This window comes from Leptodactylus fuscus, chromosome 2, assembly GCF_031893055.1.
Source record: "Leptodactylus fuscus isolate aLepFus1 chromosome 2, aLepFus1.hap2, whole genome shotgun sequence".
Classification (NCBI taxonomy): Eukaryota; Metazoa; Chordata; class Amphibia; order Anura; family Leptodactylidae; genus Leptodactylus; species Leptodactylus fuscus.
In genome coordinates, this window is record NC_134266.1 from 272,327,266 (window position 1) to 272,350,734 (window position 23,469).

Below are 23,469 nucleotides of genomic sequence, written 5' to 3' on the forward strand. Positions count from 1 at the left end.
AAGAATATAACTACTATAATACTACTCCTATGTACAAGAATATAACTACTATAATACTACTCCTATGTACAAGAATATAACTACTATAATACTACTCCTATATACAAGAATATAACTACTATAATACTGCTCCTATGTACAAGAATATAACTACTATAATACTACTCCTATATACAAGAATATAACTACTATAATACTACCTCCTATGTACAAGAATATAACTACTATAATACTACTCCTATGTACAAGAATATACTACTATAATACTACCTCCTATGTACAAGAATATAACTACTATAATACTACTCCTATACACAAGAATATAACTACTATAATACTGCCCCTATGTACAAGAATATAACTACTATAATACTACTCCTATACACAAGAATATAACTACTATAATACTGCCCCTATGTACAAGAATATAACTACTATAATACTACTGCTATGTACAAGAATATAACTACTATAATACTACTCCTATGTACAAGAATATAACTACTATAATACTATATCCTATGTACAAGAATATAACTACTAATACTACTCCTATGTACAAGAATATAACTACTATAATACTACTCCTATGTACAAGAATATAACTACTATAATACTACCTCCTATGTACAAGAATATAACTACTATAATACTACTCCTATGTACAAGAATATAACTACTATAATACTGCCCCCTATGTACAATATAACTACTATAATACTACTCCTATACACAAGAATATAACTACTATAATACTGCTCCTATGTACAAGAATATAACTACTATAATACTACTCCTATGTACAAGAATATAACTACTATAATACTACTCCTATGTACAAGAATATAACTACTATAATACTACTCCTATGTACAAGAATATAACTACTATAATACTACTCCTAAGTACAAGAATATACTACTATAATACTACCTCCTATGTACAAGAATATAACTACTATAATACTGCTCCTATGTACAAGAATATAACTACTATAATACTACTCCTATGTACAAGAATATAACTACTATAATACTACTCCTATGTACAAGAATATACTACTATAATACTACCTCCTATGTACAAGAATATAACTACTATAATACTACTCCTATACACAAGAATATAACTACTATAATACTGCCCCTATGTACAAGAATATAACTACTATAATACTACTCCTATGTACAAGAATATAACTACTATAATACTACTCCTATGTACAAGAATATAACTACTATAATACTACTCCTATGTACAAGAATATACTACTATAATACTACCTCCTATGTACAAGAATATAACTACTATAATACTACTCCTATACACAAGAATATAACTACTATAATACTACTCCTATGTACAGGAATATAACTACTATAATACTGCTCCTATGTACAAGAATATAACTACTATAATACTACTCCTATGTACAAGAATATAACTACTATAATACTACTCCTATGTACAAGAATATAACTACTATAATACTGCTCCTATGTACAAGAATATACTACTATAATACTACCTCCTATGTACAAGAATATAACTACTATAATACTACTCCTATGTACAAGAATATAACTACTATAATACTGCCTCCTATGTACAAGAATATAACTACTATAATACTACTCCTATGTACAAGAATATAACTACTATAATACTACTCCTATGTACAAGAATATAACTACTATAATACTGCCCCCTATGTACAAGAATATAACTACTATAATACTACTCCTATACACAAGAATATAACTACTATAATACTGCTCCTATGTACAAGAATATAACTACTATAATACTACTCCTATGTACAAGAATATAACTACTATAATACTACTCCTATGTACAAGAATATAACTACTATAATACTACTCCTATGTACAAGAATATAACTACTATAATACTACTCCTAAGTACAAGAATATACTACTATAATACTACCTCCTATGTACAAGAATATAACTACTATAATACTGCTCCTATGTACAAGAATATAACTACTATAATACTACTCCTATGTACAAGAATATAACTACTATAATACTACTCCTATGTACAAGAATATACTACTATAATACTACCTCCTATGTACAAGAATATAACTACTATAATACTACTCCTATACACAAGAATATAACTACTATAATACTGCCCCTATGTACAAGAATATACTACTATAATACTACTCCTATGTACAAGAATATAACTACTATAATACTACTCCTATACACAAGAATATAACTACTATAATACTGCCCCTATGTACAAGAATATAACTACTATAATACTACTCCTATGTACAAGAATATAACTACTATAATACTGCTCCTATGTACAAGAATATAACTACTATAATACTACTCCTATACACAAGAATATAACTACTATAATACTGCTCCTATGTACAAGAATATAACTACTATAATACTGCTCCTATGTACAAGAATATAACTACTATAATACTGCTCCTATGTACAAGAATATAACTACTATAATACTGCTCCTATGTACAAGAATATAACTACTATAATACTGCTCCTACAGTGGGGCAAAAAAGTATTTAGTCAGTCACCAATAGTGCAAGTTCCACCACTTACAAAGATGAGAATCGTCTGTAATTTACATGATAGGTAGACCTCAACTATGAGAGACAAAATGAGAAAACAAATGCAGAAAATCACATTGTCTGATTTTGTAAGAATTTATTTGCAAATTATGGTGGAAAATAAGTATTTGGTCAGTAACAAAATTTCATCTCAATACTTTGTTCTCTCTCCTTTGTTGGCAATGACAGAGGTCAAACGTTTTCTGTAAGTCTTCACAAGGTTGGCACACACTGTTTCTGGTATGTTGGCCCATTCCTCCATGCAGATCTCCTCTAGAGCAGTGATGTTTTGGGGCTCCAAAGGTTTTCTATAGGGTTGAGATCTGGAGACTGGCTAGGCCACTCCAGGACCTTCAAATGCTTCTTACAAAGCCACTCCTTCTTTGCCCTGGCGGTGTGTTTTGGATCATTGTCATGTTGAAAGACCCAGCCACGTTTCATCTTCAATGCCCTTGGTGATGGAAGGAGGTTTGCACTCAAAATCTCACGATACATGGCCCCATTCATTCTTTCATGTACCCGGATCAGTCGTCCTGGCCCCTTTGCAGAGAAACAGCCCCAAAGCATGATGTTTCCACCCCCATGCTTTACAGTAGGTATGGTGTTTGGATGCAACTCAGTATTCTTTTTCCTCCAAACACGAAAAGTTGTGTTTCTACCAAACAGTTCCAGTTTGGTTTCATGAGACCATAGGACATTCTCCCAATACTCTTCTGGATCATCCAAATGCTCTCTAGCAAACTTCAGACGGGCCCGGACATGTACTGGCTTAAGCAGTGGGACACGTCTGGCACTGCAGGATCTGAGTCCCTGGCGGCGTAGTGTGTTACTGATGGTAGGCTTTGTTACATTGGTCCCAGCTCTCTGCAGTTCATTCACTAGGTCCCCCCGCGTGGTTCTGGGATTTTTGCTCCAATCCAAGCTGGTTGCCTATTGCAGATTCAGTCTTCCCAGGGCTACAATTTTGTTTCTGGTGTCCTTTGACAGCTCTTTGGTCTTCACCATAGTGGAGTTTGGAGTCTGACTGTTTGAGGGTGTGCACAGGTGTCTTTTTATACTGATAAGTTCAAACAGGTGCCATTACTACAGGTAATGAGTGGAGGAAAGAGGAGACTCTTAAAGAAGAAGTTACAGGTCTGTGAGAGCCAGAAATCTTGATTGTTTGTAGGTGACCAAATACTTATTTTCCACCATAATTTGCAAATAAATTCTTACAAAATCAGACAATGTGATTTTCTGGATTTGTTTTCTCATTTTGTCTCTCATAGTTGAGGTCTACCTATGATGTAAATTACAGACGCCTCTCATCTTTTTAAGTGGTGGAACTTGCACTATTGGTGACTGACTAAATACTTTTTTGCCCCACTGTATGTACAAGAATATAACTACTATAATACTACCTCCTATGTACAAGAATATAACTACTATAATACTGCTCCTATGTACAAGAGTATAACTACTATAATACTGCTCCTATGTACAAGACTATAACTACTATAATACTACTCCTATGTACAAGAATATAACTACTAGAATACTACTCCTATGTACAAGACTATAACTACTATAATACTGCCCCCTATGTACAAGACTATAACTACTATAATACTGCCCCTATGTACAAGACTATAACTACTATAATACTACCTCCTATGTACAAGACTATAACTACTATAATACTACCTCCTATGTACAAGAATATAACTACTATAATACTACTCCTATGTACAAGAATATAACTACTATAATACTGCCCCTATGTATAAGACTATAACTACTATAATACTACCTCCTATGTACAAGACTATAACTACTATAATACTACTCCTATGTACAAGAATATAATTACTATAATACTACTCCTATGTACAAGACTATAACTACTATAATACTACTCCTATGTACAAGACTATAACTACTATAATACTAATCCTATGTACAAGACTATAACTACTATAATACTACCTCCTATGTACAAGACTATAACTACTATAATACTGCTCCTATGTACAAGACTATAACTACTATAATACTACCTCCTATGTACAAGACTATAACTACTATAATACTACTCCTATGTACAAGAATATAACTACTATAATACTGCCCCTATGTATAAGAATATAACTACTATAATACTAATCCTATGTACAAGAATATAACTACTATAATACTACTCCTATGTACAAGAATATAATTACTATAATACTACTCCTATGTACAAGACTATAACTACTATAATACTGCTCCTATGTACAAGAATATAACTACTATAATACTGCTCCTATGTACAAGACTATAACTACTATAATACTGCTCCTATGTACAAGACTATAACTACTATAATACTACTCCTATGTACAAGACTATAACTACTATAATACTGCCCCCTATGTACAAGAATATAACTACTATAATACTGCTCCTATGTACAAGAATATAACTACTATAATACTACCTCCTATGTACAAGAATATAACTACTATAATACTACTCCTATGTACAAGAATATAACTACTATAATACTGCCCCCTATGTACAAGAATATAACTACTATAATACTGCCCCTATGTATATAGTAAGTTTCGAGTTCTTGGTGACTTAGTTTCGGCTCATCTGCTTCCTCTAACTGCAGTATTTCAGTCACCCGCGGACCCTCCTCCGATCCTTTCATTCCTCTTAAAATATTTTTCTACCCTATTTGTCTTCCTTTCCTTACATTCTTTAGCCAGTAAATACTGAGCAGTTTTATTCCTTGATCCCGGGGCACATGTTCTACCGCACCATAAGCTTCTTCTGCTTTTTGACACGGGTTGGATCACGTCCGGTTTTCTACAAGTTCTCGGCCGACCCCAACACATCAGTAACTGAGGTAAGATTTCCAGAAACTTCTCCCCATCTCCGGCTGCCAGCCCAAACACGACAGAGTATTTGTTCATCACCTTGAAACAACACGACTGAAAATTCGCTGATCTCATATAGAGTTTCGAAGAAGGCAAGAAAAGTCTTTCATCCGAGCGGGCCCGTAACTCCGCCGCTGCTGGATTGTATTCTCCCGTTTTCTAAATCGGCTCTGACACGACGGGTAAACATCATTTTCTACTGACGTTCCCGGTTACGGCTTCTTGGACGTTGCCGGGAAATCTTTATTGTGGTCCATTTAACCGAAAAATGGACAGTCTCAAAATAAATCCAAAAATGTCAGCAGGGATGAAACGTTACAGAATCCGCCTGCAGACCCCGCGTGACCCGACTGCCGCTGCTTTTGGAAACGATCTTCAGAGTGTTCCGGAGCTTAACTCAACTTTTTTAGTTAAAAAAAAAAAAAAAAAAAATATACTTCGAAGGTACCAACAAAAAATTTACAAAAAGATATCTGCTCAAGTCACAGATTGGCCGATCGAGAAAAGTACATTGCATACAGTTCCAAACGTTGCGTTACAGGTCAACTCCGAACCGGTAATCGAAAAAATTGAACTTTTTGGAGAAAAAAAATTTAGGGAAAAATTTTTTTTCCACCAAGGCCCCACATACAACTGGTACTAAACCATATGGATGAAGTTGGGTAGATTATAGAAGCAGTTGTGTCTTCCAGTATAACGTATCGATGAGTTTGGGGGCATCTTCACCCCTTGGTCGGGAATATAAGTTTCAAGCTGCAGATCGGGAGGGGCGAGAACATGCCAAGCAGTCGAGAAGGTTTTATTGAGGTCTACAGAGAGCCAGGTACGGTTAATTCAACTCACCATCTCCCTCTAGACCATGGATGGTCATATCTTAGTGTTCTGAACTGGGGTGGTGATAAAGTTTTTGGGGGTTGGTCCAAAAGCAAAAAATTACCAGATGGAAAGAGAGTAGGCCAAGTCAGAGCTCAGCCGGTTTGAAGTCAAGGATAAGACAAAACATTGTCAAGTAGAGACAGTGACGAAACGTTGACAAGTGGTCGCTTCCTTAAAAGGTGGCTGTGGCCAGTACAGGGGACAACCTCAATATCGTGGCCTAGTATGGCAGAGATGGAAACACACGGATTTACTCCCAACCACCAGGTCAGGAAAGAGATTGTTCTTTGTGAACTGGGGTTTTGGCATCAGATTCGGGACAAGATTTTGGTGGACAAGCATTGATGTAGGAAGACGTTGTCGTGGTGGTTTGGCCTATCGACTTCAAGGTCCTTAAGATTTTCCGTTTTTATTTTTGTACAAGTCGTACAATTGGGAAATTTTTTTGGATCATTGTAACATTTCGGAGATCAATTTGAACCCTTCTTCAGGCGTCATACCGTTCTCCAGCCACAAGAGACGAGCCAACCTAGGAAACCAGATCGCGATTAAGAATTCTAAGACTTTACAATTTTTTTTTTATTTTTAGACAGTAAATGGAGACTCTAGCGATAAATGATATCCGGCCTTTGAGCCGACGACAGCCTGACATAGCATTTTGGAGACGGCAGGTACCATGGTGATCTAGACAACCCCTTTTGAAAGCCGCACTATAAGACATTGTGTAGGAGATGACAGCAACCCGCCAATGTTTGTGCCGGTGATTGATGGGATTTGCAAGGTCCAACACCGGAGCGAGAAAAGTTTTTGGTCTATGGGAGCAGATTGATTGAACGAATCGTATAATGGCGTTTATGATGCCAGACGCACACAGACGACACAACATAGTCATTATTGGGGTAGTTATAAATTTTTTTTTCGAAATTTAGAATTCTAATTTAAAGATATTAATTCCAAAAAAATTTGAAGATTTTATAATTTTAAAAACTTTGAAATCCACCCACTTGATTTACAGACTGGTTACAGACTACAAACCCTCTGTAGTCAGAAGCGGCAGAGATATTACCGTGAAAGTGGATGGTTGTATGTATGTAAATTTTGAGACGGGGAGGGGGAGGGGGAACATACCACACCACCACTGATTTGTCAGGGGTTGCGAGGGACTCCTAAAAACCACCACCATCACCTTACCAGGTCCAAGCGTTTGCCCCTACCGTCACTGAAAGATCTGACCGATGAAACACAAAAGATGACAAACATCAGAAAGTGAAACGCGTCAGCCGGTACGCAGAATGACGTATGCTTTACTGAATATTTATAGGAAAATAAACCGTCGCTTATAAATCCAGAATATTTCCCATTCACATAAATAATTCTGCCACATACATAATACTGTTGCATCAAAATATTGAACCGGAGCATTACATGTCAATACACCTTCGGCAGGAGGTCACCCAGCACTTCCTGGAAAGTCATGGAGACCGCCCACCTTCATAATACTTTAGTGATCCAATGTATGGAAAATAAAGCTACTTTGCAAATTTAAAAAAAAAAAAAAAAAAAGACCCTTCTCTATCGAAACTTAATATATGTTGCAAAGAAAGGGACCAGACTACATGAGGATTTTAGTCTGGAACCATAGGCCTTCTATACAGAAGACTTTTTTTTTTTTTTTTTTTTTAAGGATTAATTGCAAAGTTACTTAAAATTTTTTAATTTTCTAAGCATCGGGATTTAAAAAAAAAAAAAAAAAGGGGTGGAGTTTAAAGGGGTATTTCCAAAAAAATCTAAAGAGAAAAGACAACGTCAGGGCATACAAGGGATAAAGTTGGATGAATGGCCAATTTTTACTATGAATTGCAAAAATACTTTAACAAAAATAGCTCTATTAGGGCGGGGTCACGCCTGCGCCCGGTCTCCACTTTGCAGGTTCCAGTCTTCTGTCTGAGAAACTGGACAGGGGACGGAAACCCCGGCGGTCAGTTTTCAAACCCAATCAAATGAATGGGTTTGCAGAGTGTCCGCCCGTGAGCGTCTTCTGTTCTCCGCGGCGAAACCGGCTTTTTTTCAACCGGACACAAAGTCGAACATGCAGGATTTTATATCTGGTTCTGTGTCACGGGTGGACACTCTGCAAACCCATTCATTTGATTTGGTTTGAAAACTGACCGCTGGGTTCCGTTCCCGTTCCGTTTCTCGGGCAGAAGACGGAAACCCACAAAGCGGAGACCGGGCGCAGGCGTGAACCCGCCCCTTAGGGAGATTTACTTTTTTGGAGCAGCCACGTTGGTTCTCTCAACTTTACGGCAAATTTAGGAATTTTTCTAAGGGGTGAGGGCAGGTTAAAAGAAAAAAATAAAAAAAATTGTAACATTTACTGGAAAAAAAAACAGACTATAATAATTCCGGATATGAATTTCTAGCTACATGCTAAATAGGATACAAAAAAAATAAATTCTGCATGAGCATGCAGGCGCATGTGTACGTGTCGGGGAGGAGATGAAACCAATCCGTACAAGATTTCTTTTAAAACTCATTATAAAAGAGAACGTTTCCTATGACGTAACGGTGCAGGCCATGTGACGGCGGGGTACGGCCACCCCCATAGCGAACATAGTCGCCCTCAAGATTTTGTTCCGCCAGCTGAACGTGAAGGGAAAGTCTACCTTCATACCATGGATACACATACAGTAAAGTCTGCCTAGGAGCTGTATACACAAAACGAGACCAGACTCTGGTTCACACTGAGCAATTTGGAGGAGATTGCAGCTCTTCTACAAGGCCGCAATTTGGAGAGGAGGTCTGAGGTGGAGGACGGCCTCTATTCCCTTTCCAAATTCTTCCGAGTGAGCCCATCTTTATACGTATGGCTTTTAAAGGAGTTCTACAAAAGGTCCAACAGCGTCCCCCTTACCCATGGTCGTGACTGGTATTGCAGCTCAGCACCGTTAAAAGTGAATACCAAACCATAGTCGAGACTGAAAATTTTTGTACAGCTCCTTTAATTAAAAAAAACAAAAATCTAAAGAAATGATGGCGAAAGTGGAAGGTTGAGATCGGCAAATATCCGAAACAATTCATTGTTTTTTTTGATATACATGAGAACGATGTGCAAAGCGAAGTCTTCTCTGTACAACGCCCGGTTATTTATCGGAATTCTTTCGTGGTCTACGGAAACTAGACATGTTTTCGTTCAGTGCGTATATTCTACGGGAGAATTCCTCGAACTCCCCCAGGACTTGCTCGTCGCACTCCACGGCCACGGCGCGGTCCACCGGAATGCTGCTGAACTCCTCTAATTGATCCCCTGAGGTGAAGTTTGAGGCTTCGGTGCCGACGATCTCCTCGGCCTGTTCCACGGCACAGTGTAGGTCGCCGCTTAGGGAGGAGTGAACGGGGCACGCAACGCCTTGGCTTACAAACTCTAGGCTATCGCTCATCAAAAAAGGTCCATTGACCGCACAAGAGTCATCAAAGGAACGGTCAGCTTGGCTGCGCCCGTGGCTGTCTGAGGTCGTTAGACTGTCGCAATTAAAGCTATCACAAAAACGTAGGAGGCCGTATTCTCTGGATGAGTCCATGCTGGCATCCAGGGAGAAGCTAAAATTCCCCTTGTCTAATGGGGTGGCAGGGATCAGTATTGCAATGGGCTCCGCCGCTGACGCCTTGTAGCTGGATGGAGAGGTACTGTATTGGAATCGTTCAGTCTCTGAGCTGGTGCGTATTCGATGTCCTCTCTCTGGGGTCGGAGTTCGACTGCAATACCCAGGTTCAAAGCCTCCATGTGCACCGCCGGCGTCTCTCTTTGGAACAGGAATTGCACTGGAAGTGTGGTGTGCGTCACTGGGGAGAGAGAAGAGATTAGTGGGAAGTAATGTAATGTATACAGTGACTGCACCAGCAGAATAGTGAGCGCAGCTCTGGAGTATAATACAGGATAAGTAATGTAATGTATGTACACAGTGACTGTACCAGCAGAATAGTGAGCGCAGCTCTGGAGTATAATACAGGAGAAGTAATGTAATGTATGTACACAGTGACTGTACCAGCAGAATAGTGAGCGCAGCTCTGGAGTATAATACAGGATAAGTAATGTAATGTATGTACACAGTGACTGTACCAGCAGAATAGTGAGCGCAGCTCTGGAGTATAATACAGGATAAGTAATGTAATGTATGTACACAGTGACTGCACCAGCAGAATAGTGAGCGCAGCTCTGGAGTATAATACAGGATAAGTAATGTAATGTATGTACACAGTGACTGTACCAGCAGAATAGTGAGCGCAGCTCTGGGGTATAATACAGGATAAGTAATGTAATGTATGTACACAGTGACTGTACCAGCAGAATAGTGAGCGCAGCTCTGGAGTATAATACAGGATAAGTAATGTAATGTATGTACACAGTGACTGTACCAGCAGAATAGTGAGCGCAGCTCTGGAGTATAATACAGGATACGTAATGTAATGTATGTACACAGTGACTGCACCAGCAGAATAGTGAGCGCAGCTCTGGGGTATAATACAGGATAAGTAATGTAATGTATGTACACAGTGACTGTACCAGCAGAATAGTGAGCGCAGCTCTGGAGTCGCCATGTTCAACAACTACATTACTTATCCTGTGTGACCCTTAATTACATTATACTCCAGAGCTGCACTCACTATTCTGCTGGTCAAAACAGGATTAAGCAGCAATAGTGGTCACCAAACTCTAGTTCTTGTAACTGCTCCCCCCCATGTTATCCTTATAAAAAGCACACCCTCCTGCTATATCCTATGAAGTGACTGCTCGGTATGTACTAACTACGGTGTTTGATGCCATTACTAGCCTCTATATACAGAGGAGCCGCCTCATTGCTCTCTGAAGCTTTCTACAACAACCCTTTTGTAGCAGACTACACTACAGCTGGTTCGGGGTCAGTAAATCTTCACTATATGGACCCCCTCCAGACACGCAGTGACAGTATACGGCATGAGAACCCTTCTCTGCCAGAAGCCCCTTTCATCCTTCCTCCTTACGATCGGCCCCTGCCATGACTGCAGCGAGAGCTATAAAAGGGGCTTATGTTGCACTTGGGCTCTGGCCACATGAAATGTCTACAGTGCGATGTGTTACTCCAAACCTGTGTCATTGCAAGTCCTAAAACAGTCATCTATTCTCGCCTTTGTGAAAAAAAAATGCAAGAAATACGCAAGACTGATGAGAGCAAGTGTGAGCAGAGGGGTGGCCGGGGCGGTAACGTGACAGGGGGCCTCCGCTGACAAAGTAATGGGGTACGGAGCGATCCCTGCCGATGGAGACTGGTTGCCGGAGCCATTGATCAGGATATCACAGTCTGTCCCCATTACTATGGTGAGGGTCTGACACATTAAGATATTATTGGGGGCGTAACCCCTCCAGACCATAGCCGATATTCCTGACAGAAAGCACAACTTACTATTCGGGCTGGAGGCCTTGATCGAGGAACACCTTCAGGTTAGGGAGGGTCTGTCGTAGATCCGGGGTCCCCAGAGAATGTTGATATCTTAACTGGAAGAGAAAAGGAGAGAAAATGAAACCAAAGACACATTGTAGAGACGATCCCTCCACCATCCCTATTCACTAGCTGCAGTACCCTGCACAGTCAGTCAGTGTCTGGGGGCGCCACTATCTAACAAAGAGTTAATGAGGACATCAGGATCCCCTTTATGTGCTATAACTCAGCCATTGTGTTACATTTTAGGCGCCTGGCCCTTTAAGTAGTATAACTTCCCTGTCTGTTAATGATATTCGGTGCGGTCATCTCTCCACGTTGCCGTCAGGTCCTGTCTATATAACGCACGCCCTCGTTTTCTCCGCGGCGCTGGCACGGGCTGATGGCATACTTCATATGGAAGTGATAAACTGTTCTGAGGGATGAAACATTTATAGCCGGTGCTAAAAAACACAGATTAGGAAATTATACAGGGGGATATTTATATAGTACGGGCGCAGCGCCATAGCCAGCCAGTGACAGATAGATGGCGCTTAGGACTATAAATCAGCACGTGATCGGATCGCTGACGCCACCGCCAGGAATGTTAATGAATCGTGTACCCAGTACTGTAGATAGACTGCCCTGACCCCAAGAGCTCGCAATCTAAACTCATAGGAGGATAAACTCCATGTAGACACTGGCTCTGGGAGGATTCGAGCCCAGAAACCCAATGCTTTAATGGGATCACCACTTTATCAATGTGGAATAGATAAAAGCACCCTCTGCAGGAGATATGTGGTATTGCATGGCGTCCATTCTAATCACAGGACAGCCATGTAATACATGGGCAGGGGGTAAGGCTTTTAACTAGGTCACATGGATAGGGGATGCCTTGAAGATGGATGGGTAGGTGGGGGGTAGACCAAGGCCCTGATTTACTGTTGAACTGAAAACTTACCACACCAGATTTATCAGTCATCACTCTGATAGTCACTGTGATAAATCTGGTGTAGTACGTTTTCACAGCCTCACAGTGATCACTGTGATAAATCTGGTGTAGTATGTTTTCACAGCCTATCACAGTGATCACTGTGATAAGTCTGGTGTAATACGTTTTCACAGCCTCACAGTGATCACTGTGATAAATCTGGTGTAGTACGTTCTCACAGCCTATCACAGTGATCACTGTGATAAATCTGGTGTAGTATGTTTTCACAGCCTATCACAGTGATCACTGTGATAAATCTGGTGTAGTATGTTTTCACAGCCTAGTGATCACTGTGATAAATCTGGTGTAGTATGTTTTCACAGCCTAGTGATCACTGTGATAAATCTGGTGTAGTATGTTTTCACAGCCTAGTGATCACTGTGATAAATCTGGTGTAGTATGTTTTCACAGCCTAGTGATCACTGTGATAAATCTGGTGTAGTACGTTTTCACAGCCTATCACAGTGATCACTGTGATAAATCTGGTGTAGTACGTTTTCACAGCCTATCACAGTGATCACTGATAAATCTGGTGTAAGTTTTCACAGCCTATCACAGTGATCACTGTGATAAATCTGGTGTAGCACGTTCTCACAGCCTATCACAGTGATCACTGTGATAAATCTGGTGTAGTAGGTTTTCACAGCCTAGTGATCACTGTGATAAATCTGGTGTAGTATGTTTTCGCAGTCTATCCGAATGATGCCAGTTGATAAAACGGACGTATCTTTACATTGTCCAGTCTACATGTATAACATCCGTTTTATTTCCAGCCCTGTAAGGCGCATTATAGGAAACCTGTGTTTTAAGGTCAGACTGCTCTTATACGTTCACACGTTGTCATGCTATACGGAGAGGTTATAACATGTGTCCCATGCACCGTACACTGGATTGACTTAGTAAATACATGTAAACATGGCGGCAGCAGAGCAACCTCAACCCAGCGTGATGACACTTTATGGTCATTCACCTTTAGTCCAAGACTAGGGTTGAGCCTGATCTTAAGATTTCAGGATTGTTTTTAAAATCCAATTTTCGATCACAATTTACTAGATCGCCGATTGGGATCCGATCTTTCCCCATCCCGATCGCTCAACCCTATCCAAGACCGGTCCGAGTATGATAAAAACTAAGGAGTTTCTGGAGTCAGGAGGGCAGACTGGAGCTCACTGCATCCACAATACCCCACAGCGGACGGACCCGGTGATTAAAATGGGGCCGTGACCCCCTCCCGTCAAGGAGCCGCAGCCAAGGAATTCTCATTCTCTGTGTAATAATCTAATATGTCAGGGAATTGCTGAAGATAAATGGCTGCCGGCTGCACTTGGCAGGACGTCTTCACTGCACACAATGGATCTGTGAAAAGCCTGAAAATTACTCGAGCCGTTCACTGACAAATGGTTCCCGGAGACACTGAGAGTACAGAGAATTATCTCAGGAGAAGACGGCGCGGGAAGGGGTTTTCTTTGGTGTAGGAGGATATTAAAACGTCTTAATCTGCTCAAGATGATTTCGGCAACTTGTGTTAAGCAAAGGGCACCACCTGTCCATATGGCCAAGGGGGGCTGGGTGGTTTCATTCTGAACCCCATATGTTAACATAGTGAACGATCCAACAAACCCACCAATACAGGTTTACATTTGATTTGATGTAATTCCTCATTTCACCTCTGGGGGCACTGCAGGGAAACTAAACACTTGCTGTGAGGTTTCTTCTTGATCATTTCAGGTCACCTTGTGATCAACAGCAGAAGCTCCAGAAATTACTGGGAATGAGCTGCAGTACCAGGCACAACCACGACCAAAACTGTGGCCTTGTCCTGGGATACAATGAACGAAATGCAAGGCAAAAGATTCAATATTGGTGATAAATTGCCCCCTAGTGGTGACGGCGGGGATCCAGTACAGGCGCAATTTCCGATACAAGGTGACTGTCACTTTAAATTTTGGAATTTTACCATAAAAATTATTTCCAAGTAACGTAAACGGCGAAGGATAAACTGACTAGATTATCGGCTCCGTCCGCCTGATACTATTACACCAAGCAGGAGCGTTTCTAGACGCCCTCGTTGCACATTTGCCAAGGATGAAACATCCTGCGGAGGAATAAAACCCACCGTGGAATTTATACGGTACATTAGGGTGCGTTTTATCTGCCCGCGGCTCGCCGTTTATGAGACATCTCAGGGATGACAAGTGAAGCGCTGCCAGGGTTTAGAGAGACGCTCGACTTTATGGCTGTCTTTTATCTCCAAACAGTTCCCGTCCTGGAGCTCATATAAGAACGTTCTAGAAGACGTGAGGAGGGGCATTAACCCGTCACATAGGATCAGGTGGGGGCTTGATCAAAACCACCGTGGGGGGAGAGACCCTATCAGACCCCATTGGGTCGCTGGAAATATTAAGGGTAGAACAAGCCACCTCCAGGGGTCTAGCGCCCCTTTAAGCACTTGCAGTAGTCCAGTGTGCACCATGTACTAGAAATACAGAACCCTTTGAGGACACAAGACCCCCCCCCCCCCAATCTGGCCTAGAAGATGCAGAAGAGACTCCTGCCCTCATTTTGCCTCTTCTCTCCAGACTATGATTCACGTACGTGAGAAGCAGACGTCGGACTTTACAGCTCGCTGACTCTCCCATGGACGGCGCGGCGGCAGTCTGTATTACGAGCTTCATTTTACTTCAGGGAGAGATAGAAAGTGAATATTCCTCGAGAAAAGACGGCCGAGGCCAAGACAACCTGAGCTGTACTACGTCTAAGAGACGGCCAAGGCCGGGGGTTTATGTGCCTGAAAGGGATTTGTGCAACGGACTATAAAGTAGAGTGCAGGGGATAGGAGGGAGGAGGGACGGTGTAACATCACAACCTCATACGGTATTATGTGTACATGCTGGAGGACTACAAAGGACCGAAAAGTGCACCTAAACCCTAAAACCTAAACTGTGCTCTGACTGCTTATATGTATGCAATAATGGGAAGGATAGGGACCGAAAAAGGAGTTCTGCAAGTACTGAAGTCGGAGGATCTGCTGCCCCCAGTCTTTGAGGAAGACGCAGATAGTAGCAGGGATTCTTAAACTTTCTGAAATTGGGACTAAGTCTCCTCCCCCTCCCTGAACACACTGCTGCCCCCACCCCCACATTTTCCTTCCTGCACAGCCTGCTCCCTCCATATGCAACATTCACTTTCCTTCCCACGCACAGCACCGCTACATCTACAATTCCCCCACCACACACAGCACTGCTACATCTACATTCCCCCACTACACACAGCACTGCTACATCTACATTCCCCCACTACACACAGCACTGCTACATCTACATTCCCCCACTACACACAGCACTGCTACATCTACATTCCCCCACTACACACAGCACTGCTACATCTACATTCCCCCACTACACACAGCACTGCTACATCTACATTCCCCCACTACACACAGCACTGCTACATCTACATTCCCCCACCACACACAGCACTGCTACATCTACATTCCCCCACCACACACAGCACTGCTACATCTACATTCCCCCACCACACACAGCACTGCTACATCTACATTCCCCCACCACACACAGCACTGCTACATCTACATTCCCCCACTACACACAGCACTGCTACATCTACATTCCCCACTACACAGCACTGCTACATCTACATTCCACACTACACAGCACTGCTACATCTACATTCCCCCACTACACACAGCACTGCTACATCTACATTCCCCCACTACACACAGCACTGCTACATCTACATTCCCCCACTACACACAGCACTGCTACATCTACATTCCCCCACTACACACAGCACTGCTACATCTACATTCCCCCACCACACACAGCACTGCTACATCTACATTCCCCCACCACACACAGCACTGCTACATCTACATTCCCCCACTACACACAGCACTGCTACATCTACATTCCCCACTACACAGCACTGCTACATCTACATTCCACACTACACAGCACTGCTACATCTACATTCCCCCACTACACACAGCACTGCTACATCTACATTCCCCCACTACACACAGCACTGCTACATCTACATTCCCCCACTACACACAGCACTGCTACATCTACATTCCCCCACTACACACAGCACTGCTACATCTACATTCCCCCATTACACACAGCACTGCTACATCTACATTCCCCCACTACACACAGCACTGCTACATCTACATTCCCCTCTACACAGCACTGCTACATCTACATTCCCCCACTACACACAGCACTGCTACATCTACATTCCCCCACTACACACAGCACTGCTACATCTACATTCCCCCACTACACACAGCACTGCTACATCTACATTCCCCACTACACAGCACTGCTACATCTACATTCCCCCACTACACACAGCACTGCTACATCTACATTCCCCCACCACACACAGCACTGCTACATCTACATTCCCCCACTACACACAGCACCGCTACATCTACAATTTCCACACTACACACAACACCGCTACATCTACAATTCCCCCACTACACAGCACTGCTACATCTACATTCCCCCACTACACACACAGCACTGCTACATCTACATTCCCCCACCACACACAGCACTGCTACATCTACATTCACCCACCACACACACAGCACTGCTACATCTACATTCCCCCACTACACACAGCACTGCTACATCTACATTCCCCCACTACACACAGCACTGCTACATCTACATTCCCCCACTACACACAGCACTGCTACATCTACATTCCCCCACCACACACAGCACTGCTACATCTACATTCCCCCACTACACACAGCACCGCTACATCTACGATTACCCCACCACACACAACACTGCTACATCTACATTCCCCACCACACACAGCACTGCTACATCTACAATTCCCGCACCACACACAGCACTGCTACATCTACATTCCACACTACACACAACACCGCTACATCTACAATTTCCACACTACACACAACACCGCTACATCTACAATTCCCCCACTACACAGCACTGCTACATCTACATTCCCCCACTACACACACAGCACTGCTACATCTACATTCCCCCACCACACACAGCACTGCTACATCTACATTCACCCACCACACACACAGCACTGCTACATCTACATTCCCCCACTACACACAGCACTGCTACATCTACATTACCCCACTACACAGCACTGCTACATCTACATTCCCCCACTACACACAGCACTGCTACATCTACATTCCCCCACTACACACAGCACTGCTACATCTACATTCCCCCACCACACACAGCACTGCTACATCTACATTCCCCCACTACACACAGCACCGCTACATCTACGATTACCCCACCACACACAACACTGCTACATCTACATTCCCCACCACACACAGCACTGCTACATCTACAATTCCCGCACCACACACAGCACTGCTACATCTACAATTCCCCCACCACACACAGCACTGCTACATCTACATTCCCCCACTACACAGCAATGCTACATCTACATTCCACAATACACACAGCACTGCTACATCTACATTCCCCCACTACACACAGCACTGCTACATCTACATTCCCCCATCACACAACACTGCTACATCTACATTCCCCACTACACAGCACTGCTACATCTACATTCCCCCACTACACACAACACTGCTACATCTACATTCCTCCACCACACACAGCACTGCTACATCTACAATTCCCCCACTACACACAGCACTGCTACATCTACATTCCCCACTACACAGCACTGCTACATCTACATTCCCCCACTACACAGCACTGCTACATCTACATTCCCCCACTACACACAGCACTGCTACATCTACATTCCCCCACTACACACACAGCACTGCTACATCTACATTCCCCCCACCACACACAGCACTGCTACATCTACATTCCCCCCACCACACACAGCACTGCTACATCTACATTCCACACTACACACTACACTGCTACATCTACATTCCACACTACACACAACACCGCTACATCTACAATTCCCCCACTACACAGCACTGCTACATCTACATTCCCCCACTACACACACAGCACTGCTACATCTACATTCCCCCACCACACACACAGCACTGCTACATCTACATTCCCCCACCACACACAGCACTGCTACATCTACATTCACCCACCACACACACAGCACTGCTACATCTACAATTCCCCCACCACACACAGCACTGCTACATCTACATTCCCCCACTACACAGCAATGCTACATCTACATTCCCCCACTACACAGCAATGCTACATCTACATTCCCCCACTACACACAGCACTGCTACATCTACATTCCCCCATCACACAACACTGCTACATCTACATTCCCCACTACACAGCACTGCTACATCTACATTCCCCCACTACACACAACACTGCTACATCTACATTCCTCCACCACACACAGCACTGCTACATCTACATTCCTCCACCACACACAGCACTGCTACATCTACAATTCCCCCACTACACACAGCACTGCTACATCTACATTCCCCACTACACAGCACTGCTACATCTACATTCCCCCACTACACAGCACTGCTACATCTACATTCCCCCACTACACACAGCACTGCTACATCTACATTCCCCCACTACACACACAGCACTGCTACATCTACATTCCCCCCACCACACACAGCACTGCTACATCTACATTCCCCCCACCACACACAGCACTGCTACATCTACATTCCACACTACACACAACACTGCTACATCTACATTCCCCACTACACAGCACTGCTACATCTACATTCCCCCACCACACACAGCAATGCTACATCTACATTCCCCCACCACACACAGCACTGCTACATCTACATTCCCCACTACACAGCACTGCTACATCTACATTCCCCACTACACAGCACTGCTACATCTACATTCCCCCACCACACACAGCAATGCTACATCTACATTCCACACTACACACAACACTGCTACATCTACATTCCCCACTACACAGCACTGCTACATCTACATTCCACACTACACACAACACTGCTACATCTACATTCCCCCCACCACACACAGCAATGCTACATCTACATTCCACACTACACACAACACTGCTACATCTACATTCCCCACTACACAGCACTGCTGCATCTACATTCCACACTACACACAACACCGCTACATCTACATTCCCCCACCACACACAGCAATGCTACATCTACATTCCCCCACTACACACAGCACTGCTACATCTACATTCCCCCCACCACACACAGCACTGCTACATCTACATTCCACACTACACACAGCACTGCTACATCTACATTCCACACTACACACAGCACTGCTACATCTACATTCCCCCACTACACACAGCACTGCTACATCTACATTCCCCCACTACACACACAGCACTGCTACATCTACATTCCCCCACTACACACAGCACCGCTACATCTACATTCCCCCAAAACACACAGCACTGGTACATCTACATTCCCCCCACCACACACAGCACTGCTACATCTACATTCCCCACCACACACAGCACTGCTACATCTACATTCCCCCACTACACACAGCACTGCTACATCTACATTCCCCCACTACACACAGCACTGCTACATCTACATTCCCCCACTACACACAGCACTGCTACATCTACATTCCCCCACTACACACAGCACTGCTACATCTACATTCCCCACCACACACAGCACTGCTACATCTACATTCCCCCACTACACACAGCACTGCTACATCTACATTCCCCACCACACACAGCACTGCTACATCTACATTCCCCCACTACACACAGCACTGCTACATCTACGATTACCCCACCACACACAACACTACTACATCTACATTCCCCCACTACACACAGCACTGCTACATCTACATTCCCCCACTACACACAGCACTGCTACATCTACATTCCCCCACCACACAGCACTGCTACATCTACATTCCCCCACCACACACAGCACTGCTACATCTACATTCCCCCACTACACACAGCACTGCTACATCTACATTCCCCCACCACACACAGCACTGCTACATCTACATTTCCTCCACCACACACAGCTCTGCTTCTCCCATATTCTTGCCCCACAGGAATCTGAGCAGATTCCACGCACAGAGCCACTGTACTAGCTCTGCATGTGTCTGGTCACATGACTGACATCAAGGGTCTTTTCGCAGGACAGCAAAATATTAGCAATTAGGAGGTGACCCACGGTAAATGCTAGCATTGGGGGGGTAAAGTCATGGGCTGCCTGGCATGTCAAAGGATCCAATAGGTGGTGCTGCTTCCTGTACATTTTAGTATGAGGTCACACTAACAGGCAGGTTAGTGTTCGGGGAGGCATAGTTAGCCTCTACTTTAACACCCCAAAAGTGCTGAGGTGCTGGGAGTGTTAGCTGTGTGGTCTGGTAGGTTATCCTGTCACAGCTAGGACTCCTACAGCCAAGGCAGCACCACCTACTGGATCCACAACACACCCGATTAAAAACACTGCATTCTAGTCTCCACCAGTGACCTAAAACTTGGAACACCGCTCTTTTAAAGGGAAGACAACTTCAGTTACTCAAGATTTGTTTTTATACTGTGGCTTCTAGTCCTCTGAGGAAGTAGCCAACTTCTCCAGCTACTCAAGTTTAGAGCTTCTTCCTCTATTCCATACAGTGGCTCAATGGTTAATGACTGTCCCCTGGCTTCCCAATAACTGGGTGCTTAATTGATTGTCCAGATCATTTTATCCCATCACGTGCTCATTGCCATACTAGAGCACATGGCAGGACAAGTTACTGGCCAGCGGCTGCTCCGGTGATCCGGGGTCAGGAGACAGTAACATCCCTGGATCCACCATCATCACATTCCACCTTCCCGGGTTCATAGAGAGGTTAGTCCAGGCCGTCTGCTGCACGCTCTACAGGTGCAGAGATCCCATTACCTCTCCACTAAACGGTAACTCGGGGGGTGAACTGTCTGAAATTAGAGATGATTTTTCCCTGTTTCCAGCTCTAATTGCCAGAGTATCAGATAGTGTCAGGACAGCGACTGTCCAAGGCAAACAGAGAGCCGCAGACACAGCTCTGTACAGCTTCACATCAGAGATTTGTTAGGTAGCAAGTCCTGTCTGTCAGAGACAATGTGGGATGAGGTGTCACAGCAAGAAAAAAAAAAAGTTCTATATTTGCAGCAATTATAGAAGCAGAGAAATCTGTAAAGTGACTTTCCACCAGTCTGATAAGCTCTTATAGATTTCAATAGGAGGTCTGAGCTTCGCCTGGTACACTGCTCCAAATCCCCAGAATAAGTATAGAATTACTAGACAGCTTTCTGTTTGCCCATAGCCACCACTAGAGGGAGCTTAATATATACAGATTATACACAGAGCGTAACAGCAATGTATGCCATGTGCTCTAAGCTCCCCCTAGTGGTAACAGCAGGCAGATTTCTAGATCTAATCTATGTCCACGCAAATGATCAAATAACAAGAACTTTGTAGAAATACATGAACGTGAATAGCAAGACAATGAAGACAAAAGGGAAGGATAAGGAGAAGATAACCAATAACATCAGGTAATAAAAGGAGAGACAAACCTGAGCTATGTTCTTGTTCAGAAGGTAAACACCGTAGTCAAACTGAAGCTTCTCACCGCCTTTGGGATACAAAGGAAACCTGCAAAAGAAGCCAGAAAGTGTATTATAGTAGTTATATTCTTGTACATAGGAGTAGTATTATAGTAGTTATATTCTTGTACATAGGAGTAGTATTATAGTAGTTATATTCTTGTACATAGGAGCAGTATTATAGTAGTTATATTCTTGTACATAGGAGTAGTATTATAGTAGTTATATTCTTGTACATAGGAGTAGTATTATAGTAGTTATATTCTTGTACAGAGGAGCAGTATTATAGTAGTTATATTCTTGTACATAGGGCAGTATTATAGTAGTTATATTCTTGTACATAGGAGCAGTATTATAGTAGTTATATTCTTGTACATAGGAGTAGTATTATAGTAGTTATATTCTTGTACATAGGAGCAGTATTATAGTAGTTATATTCTTATACATAGGAGCAGTATTATAGTAGTTATATTCTTGTACATAGGGGGCAGTATTATAGTAGTTATATTCTTGTACATAGGAGCAGTATTATAGTAGTTATATTCTTATACATAGGAGCAGTATTATAGTAGTTATATTCTTGTACATAGGGGGCAGTATTATAGTAGTTATATTCTTGTACATAGGAGCAGTATTATAGTAGTTATATTCTTGTACATAGGAGCAGTATTATAGTAGTTATATTCTTGTACATAGGAGTAGTATTATAGTAGTTATATTCTTGTACATAGGAGTAGTATTATAGTAGTTATATTCTTGTACATAGGAGTAGTATTATAGTAGTTATATTCTTGTACATAGGAGTAGTATTATAGTAGTTATATTCTTGTACATAGGAGCAGTATTATAGTAGTTATATTCTTGTACATAGGAGGTAGTATTATAGTAGTTATATTCTTGTACATAGGAGCAGTATTATAGTAGTTATATTCTTGTACATAGGAGTAGTATTATAGTAGTTATATTCTTGTACATAGGAGCAGTATTATAGTAGTTATATTCTTGTACATAGGAGCAGTA

At 42.5% G+C, this 23,469-nt stretch overlaps 1 protein-coding gene across 2 annotated transcripts in view; it reads right to left on the reverse strand.

The window, feature by feature from the left end:
- Nucleotides 1–8,781: 8,781 nt before the first annotated feature.
- The window catches only part of UVRAG (UV radiation resistance associated), a 36,165-nt gene continuing 21,477 nt past the window's right edge, over nucleotides 8,782–23,469 (reverse strand). For both annotated transcript variants that reach the window (XM_075263002.1, XM_075263001.1), the window contains exons 13-15: nucleotides 22,420–22,498; nucleotides 11,835–11,926; nucleotides 8,782–10,236 (exon numbers count right to left, since the gene is read on the reverse strand). In XM_075263002.1, coding sequence (XP_075119103.1) covers nucleotides 9,537–10,236; nucleotides 11,835–11,926; nucleotides 22,420–22,498 — 871 coding nt within the window. In that variant the 3' untranslated portion in view covers nucleotides 8,782–9,536. The remainder of the gene's footprint in view (nucleotides 10,237–11,834; nucleotides 11,927–22,419; nucleotides 22,499–23,469) is intronic.